A 7,503-nucleotide genomic window follows, 5' to 3' on the forward strand; every position below is an offset into this window, starting at 1 on the left:
GCTACTAATGGTGTACTGCACATTCTGGAAGAGGATGATATCACATGTATTTTAAGATATGTGACTGTATACAAATAGTTATTACAAATAATAATCCAAGTATGAATACAGTTTTCCCTTTTAATACCTGGTTGTGCTAAGTGAAATCAAATAATATCCACATAACAACTCTTAACAAAATACTTATTTACACTCTCTATTGAACTCAAAATATGACTCTCACAATAACTAAGTTAATAACTGAATAATGTGTGATGCACAAGTCCAGAACTAAATAACAAGTATTAACACCCTCTTACATTTCACTTCCTCACTCTTAAACTCAGAAGTCTCTAGTGTGTCTCATGGACATTGTTTAAGTGATCACCTGTCACTGCCACAATAAGGCTGTGACAGGTGAGATCTAATGGTTTTTACCATTTTTTGTTTTTTTTATTCATATAGATTCACATATTTTTATTACTATTCGGTCATGCAGTTGGTACAATTTTTATTGGATAGAATCACTTTCAATGACAGGCCCTTCCATTCTTTTATGTTGTCTTCCTATTGCTTTCTCTGTCTGCCTCTTTTTCCTTGTACTGTTCCCTGAAGGAAGGTCTTTGGGTGCTCTAAGGACTATGTGATATGGCCATAAAGTTTTAGTTTGTATTTTTTTACAGCTGTTGACAGGCATTGTGATCCTGTTTCTAATTTCTTTGTTTGTGATGTAGTCTTTGTATATGATATCTAGGATCCTTGTATAGCATCTCAATGTTAAGTAAGTTAATATTAAATTAACTGCATATTAATTTACTAAATGTAGCATAATCTCATAACTAATTTACTTGACTTTCAGAGGTTCTTCAAAATCACTTGTTACCTAATGTCATCTGTGCTCAAGCAGTCAAGAGTGAAGCTAGGACTATCAACAACCTCCGCAAGTATGTCAATGTAACCAGAACCCAAGACAACAAGTTCTTTGTTGGTAAAGCTCAGGTGATTCAAGCTGATGTCATGGCTACTAATGGTGTACTGCACATTATAGATGAAGTACTGGTTCCAGATGAAGGTAACATTGCTTAGGTTTTGTTATATTTTGAGAGGTCAAAACAAAACAATTTATTGATTTGCATGTAGCTTTAAATCCTAATTTCATTATAGATGAATTTCAAGAGACTCATGAAACCATTTAAATACAATAAGTATTAATTTTAAACTAAGACAGGTTAATTTTATGATTTCTGTTTGTTTACATATAGATATATAAATTCAATAAAACAGTCAATAATTTTAGTAGTATCACTTAATTCAAAAGTGTTTCATTTCATTATTTTTTCACCTTTAGCTCTCAGTGTTTTGGACATTCTTGAGAAACAAGGCCTCACAGAAATGTTAAGCCTTATAAAAAAATCTGACCTTCAGAAAACTCTCACAACCATCAAGAATTTTACAATTTTTGCTCCAACCAATGAAGCTATTCAGGTAATTGGTTCATTACTTCATCAATTTTTATCCATCGAAAAAAAAAAAAAGCCATGTTTTAATCAAATGTATTTTGTTTTATTTTGTTAACTATATTTTTTTCCATTGAGAAAAAATTTTGAAACATTTTTATCAAAGCATTAAATAATTTTATCATAAGTTAAATATTAAGTCTTTTTAGAAATATGATTTTATAAAAAAAAATATATCTTGTATCTCTAAGGCTCTTTATGCTGATGTAAAAACTAAAATGAGTGAGAACCAAGACTTTCTGAACTCTGTCTTGAGTTATCACATTACACCTGGTGTCAGAGAGTGCAGACATCTCCACAACAATGAGTTAGTAACTTCATTAGATAATAAGCAAGTGAGAGTCAATAGTTTTCAACAGGTTGGTAGAAATGTTTCTTTAACTTTACAATATAAATAATGAAATAAAGTCATGTCTACATGTATAACTTGAAGTATCATCTTTAATATTTCAATGATGAATTTATTTGAATGATTAAAAAAAACCTCTTAGATGAATTTCAACAACTTTTACTTTTTTCTCAGATTTTTTAAAGCATTTTTCTTGTTTTGTTTACATTGTTTCTATCTTCAGAATTATTGTTATTAATGATAAAATAATGAATTTTCTATTTAATGTCAAAGTTAAGTTGATGTATATATTGTCAAGTTAAACTAGTTTTCTTGACTTCTATTTTTTACTAATTTGTAATGTGATTTTGATTCCTAGTTTTCATCCTTCAGTCAAGGAGTGAAAACAGTTCAATGTGCCCCCATAAAGAAGATGAATATTGATGCTTGTAATGGACGTATCAATGTTATTGGATCAGTATGTGCTTTTGTAATTTTTTATTAGAAATAATGTAAAAGTTCATAGACATGAATAGTAAGGACACTAATGAACCTAGCTTATAATAACTAAGATTTAAAAAAAAATAGTTCAATCATTCTGATGCTAAAACATTTTTGTTTATAGTTTGAGAAAGTTTAAATAATTAATAAACATCCTGATATTTAGGTCATCTAACTTTATTACAAAGGAGCTGTGGTGGCTGATATTTAGGTCATCTAACTTTATTACAAAGGAGCTGTGGTGGCTGAGCGGTAAAGTGCTTGGCTTCCAAATGGGGGTCCCAGGTTCTAATCCTGATGAAGACTGAGATTTTTAAATTCGGGATGTTCGGGTGCCTCTGAGTCCACCCAGCTCTAATGGTTACCTGACATTAGTGGGAAAAGTAAAGGCGGTTAGTCGTTATGCTGGCCACATGACACCCTGCTTGTTAACCATTGGCTGAAGAAACAAATGACCTTAACATAATCTGCCCTACAGATCAAAAGGTCTGAAAGGGAAACTACTTTATTACAAAGCTTATATTAACTCGAGATCATTCTGTCTGTCTATCTGGTTTGTTCACTTTATTTCTCAGACACCCAATCTTAGATCAAGCAAAAATTTGTCACAATAATTTCTTTTACCTGACAACACAAGAATCAATTTTAAAAATTAAGCAATTAGTTAATTAACTATTGGTAATTAATTATTTTAATTAGAATCTCAAATAACGGAAAGAAATTGTACCTGAAGTGGTGGCATAAGCTTATAATATTTAGTACCCTTTAAAGTAAGTTTGAAACAAACAAAAGATAACTAAACAATCTTCAATTTTCATAAGAACCTCACTAGCATATGGATGTTGGCTTGAGAAGACTTGAGCAATGAGTTCATTTCTTTTTTTTTTTTATAAATGCATTTAAAAAGGGGAGGCCCTGGTAGCTGAGTGGTAAAGCACTCGGCTTCTGAACCAAGGGTCCGGGTTCAAATCCTTGTGAAGACTTGGATTTTTAATTTTGGGATCTTCAGGGCGCCTCTGAGGCCACCCTTGTTAAGCATGGGCCACAGAAACAGATGACCTTTACATCATCTACCCTATAGATCAAAACATCTGAAAGGGAAATTTACTTTTTAAACAGCAATTATGGTAAAACTCAATCAGATGTCCCTTTCTTCTTCACCCTCCCCCACCCCACACACCCCAACCCACACCCCCCAACCCCATTTTCTCAACTAGTCCAGATAATGATACGATCATTGTATATTGAGAAAGCTAAAAGCATGAATTAGAACTAAAAAAAAAATATAAAAATTGGTAAAAATGTTTCCAGATTTATTGTTGTTGGTCTAATCTATAACAAATTTAATAAATTTAATTACATAATTGATCCAAACTTTGTATAAGTTTTGGGTTTTTTGGTTTTTTTTTAACTATTATTTATGTTTTTCTTGTTTTAAAACTCTTATCAGAATTTATTGCTAATGTCTTTTTCTGTTTACAGGTGATGTTGCCCCCTATTGGCAATGTTCTAGATGTACTTGCCCAAGATAAGAAATTTTCCACCTTTGTTTCTCTTATTAAGAAAACTGACTTAGCTGATTCTTTGCAAGAAGATGGACCTATGACCATACTTGCCCCTAATAATAAGGTGACCTATATAATCTGAAGTAATTTTTGTCATTATCCTCTAGTTTCCATTAAGTCATTTTAATAAATCAGAGTTTCCCTAACTGAATAAGGGTTCCACAAACTACTGGAATAATTAACTAGTATGCCACCATTAAATTAACTTCTAAAAAAAAAATAAAAAAATTTAAGTGTGCAGTTAAATACTCAGTATGTGTAAAATAAATGAAAAACTGTCATGGAATCCACATATTGATGAAACTACAAAAAAATCAAACAAAGCATTAGGATTTATTAAAAGAAATTTCTATAAATCAAATAAGAACATAAAACTAAAATGTTATTTAACCTTGGTTAGGCCAATAATAGAATATGCATCCTCTGTTTGGGACCCCTCAACTCAAGAAAACATTAAGAAACTAGAACAGACACAAAATAGAGCAGTGCGATTCATAACAAACGAATATTCACATTTGACTAGAGTAACACCTTTAGTAAAATCACTAAATTTAGAAAGCCTTCAGGACAGAAGGCTCAAAAGTAAAGTAGCAATAATACATAAAACACTGAACCATAATCTTCAAATACAAAAACAAAATTTAATAAAATACTCTGAAAGACACAAAGATAAAGGCACATTCCTCGTCCCATATGCTAGGACAAATTTGTACAAATACTCCTTCTTCCCTAGTGCTATTAGAGCATGGAATGGGTTGCCTGAGCTAGCCAGGAAAACCAGTGACTTGGCAGAATTTAAGTCATTGGTTAATATGCATGACTAAATGCATGACGCGTAGGACGTAATCATCTTCTTTTTTGAAGTAACGTCTGTATTATATAAGATAAGAAGATAAGATAAGTGTTCTGTTAAGGAAAAAATTTGGAAAACACTTTAATAAAGAAGAATCTAGATGTTCTTTTTTTCACTTTTACATTACAGTAGTATTCTTTAGAAATAGAAAACCTAAATTCTGGAGGGTAAATCAGTTATGAATTTAATGAATCAATGTAGAGTTGAGAAATTATTTCACTGATCTAATAAGAAAGCCATTTTTTTATGCACAACTCACAATAAGTACAAGATAAAAATTGGTCGTTCCCACCTCAGAAATGTGTATGCAATCAAACAAGACCTTAAAGCAGTGGGCATCAATGTTGACACTAGGAAGACAACCTCCACAAATTGGAGAGTGATAGTGTCAAAGATATCCATGGGGACAGCCAAAAAGCATTGGTCTCAGCTCTGGAAGAAAATTGTGCCTAATGAAAAATGGCTGATTCCTTTAAAACCAAGAAATAGACACATTTACCTGCATTTTATGTGGACAGGAATGTTTCTAAAAAATTCATTTGTAGAGTTAAATGGAAAAAAAAAGTTTTCTTCAAGATGAAGCATAGTCATTCTATAAATGAAGCAGCCAACATCTTCTTAACCCATGTATAATTTATAATGCAATGGCCAAGTCCAAGGATTTTATTTAGTCTATACAACTTAGTTCATTCATTTCATTCAATAGTTTCCTATGTCCACTCTTACAGCCTTCACAGTTGGAATTAAGCTTTGAATATCTATTTGTAGGCTTTCAGTAAGAATTGACTTTATTTCTTTATTTACACAAAGAAAAAAAATGTATTAAATCAAAATTAGCATAAACTAAAGTAATATAAATTAAATATGTTATCTTCTCTTCAAGTTGCACTTTCAGAATTGGCAAAACCTAGGCTACAAGCTGGGTGGACATGGTTTTCTACAATGGCTCTAACTATTTTCCTAGATAGTTTAAATTTGGCTAAAGGACTAGAAAATATTTATCTTGAACAGGGGTATTTCCACATTTAGGCCCTATTCATTAAAGAGTTTCATACATTATTGTTCAGGAACATTTTGCGCACCCTCTTATAAGTCTATTTTTTAAGGCCTATCGTTAGAATGGTATAAAGTCTAGTAGATTTATTCACTTAATCACAATTTTATCTCTCCATATTTTTTTAAAAATCAGCATTCATTAGTTATGAGCAAAATAATCGCTCTGTAAGTTGAAAAATGGAGGTATTGTCTTTCTTTAAAATGTTTTTTTATATTTTTCTTCTTACGACTGTATTGGTCTCTGTTCCATTCTTTTATTATTTTTTTATTATGTTTCCTTAAGGCTTTTGAAAAACTTGATGAGAAGACTCGCAAGAAAATTGAAACAAATCCAGAGCAGCTTGAAACTTTTGTTAAACATCACATTTTCCAAGGTGAACAATTTGGGTTATCAACACATTGAATAATTCACTTCTAAAAGCTTAATAAAAATAAATATTAATAAAATGTCAGAGATATCTTACTTTTATTTTTTTATTTTCTTATATAGAATTACACAGGCTTTCATTGTTTTGCATTTTTTATTTATTAATTTAAGCAATTATTATTTTAGATCTTTAGTTACCATAAATAAACAATGGTTGCTAAGGAAATTTGAGAGGGGATGAGTACTCTAAAATGCTCATAGTAAAAAATGTTTAACTTAGTTGAGTCAAATAAGAGGTAAAATCTCTAGATAAATTTGTGTATTATTAAATATGCTAGAATCTAAAATTGTATAGTTTACAATTTTTTATAAAAGTTGAAGGGTTCGCCATTAAATAGACATTTAAATAGTCTACATTAAACACTTTTATTTCAGATAATCTTTGCTGTGCTGGCATTTTTGCTAGATATGGCTTTCATCAACCTCACATAGTGACTTTGGCAGAAGACCGCTTAAAGTTGTCTCGCACACATGATGGGATACCCAAAGTTGGTCATGCACATGTGATAACGTGCGACCAAACAGCAACCAATGGAAATGTATTTGAAATTGATCAAGTTTTACTGCAGGAACCACACAGAAACAGATGGAGAATTAATCCTTTTGCTGACTGGGAAGATTGGGATGACTGGGATATGAATAATTTTTTGGACCTATCATTGTACTAATTGTATCCAAAACTATGATCTATTTTTTGGTACTATTTTTTTAGTTAATTTCTCATTGCAGAAACTCAAAACATTTGAATCATAAAATTAAATGTGGAAGACTAAAGCTGCTAATAATAGTTGACATTTTTTGGGACGGATGTTATTTTTCGTGTCACTTTCTGACATTATAAACCTTAAAATGACTTTGACATTCTTTGATGTACATAATATGTTATTTTTTAACCCCCTTGTATTTTTTTTTAAATTTATATGTAAGCTAGTGTGTTATATAAAAAATTAAATTGATTGCATAATAAAGACTATTAGTTCAGTTAATGATAAGAATGTTTTCCATATAACAGAATTTAGTTTGTTAGCTGATGCATGAACTTGATAAGCTATTGACAAGTTGCAATTTTTTTTTAACTAGCTTGTTGTATTTAATGTAATCTCTCAGAAATTAGAAATTTAAGTCTGTTATTGTAAAAAAAAAAATGCCATTTTTACATTGAAAATTTTACTTTTTATTACTGCTTTTATTTTGCTGGCTATGATATTATTATTTTTTTTTTGGAAAATAAATAAATATAAATACATTTCTTATTTCAAAATGTGTGACTTTTTTCT

At 30.5% G+C, this 7,503-nt stretch overlaps 1 protein-coding gene across 2 annotated transcripts in view; it reads left to right on the forward strand.

Moving 5' to 3' along the window:
• LOC106078901 (transforming growth factor-beta-induced protein ig-h3-like) overlaps nt 1-7,479 on the forward strand; it is a 32,000-nt gene extending 24,521 nt beyond the window's left edge. For both annotated transcript variants that reach the window (XM_013239975.2, XM_056028943.1), the window contains exons 10-16: nt 839-1,051; nt 1,328-1,464; nt 1,688-1,855; nt 2,204-2,302; nt 3,808-3,954; nt 6,083-6,173; nt 6,602-7,479. In XM_013239975.2, the coding sequence (XP_013095429.2) occupies nt 839-1,051; nt 1,328-1,464; nt 1,688-1,855; nt 2,204-2,302; nt 3,808-3,954; nt 6,083-6,173; nt 6,602-6,894 (1,148 nt within the window). In that variant the 3' untranslated portion in view covers nt 6,895-7,479. The remainder of the gene's footprint in view (nt 1-838; nt 1,052-1,327; nt 1,465-1,687; nt 1,856-2,203; nt 2,303-3,807; nt 3,955-6,082; nt 6,174-6,601) is intronic.
• Nucleotides 7,480-7,503: the final 24 nt, after the last annotated feature.

The sequence above is a fragment of the Biomphalaria glabrata genome, chromosome 5 (genome assembly GCF_947242115.1).
Source record: "Biomphalaria glabrata chromosome 5, xgBioGlab47.1, whole genome shotgun sequence".
NCBI classification, from domain to species: domain Eukaryota; kingdom Metazoa; phylum Mollusca; class Gastropoda; family Planorbidae; genus Biomphalaria; species Biomphalaria glabrata.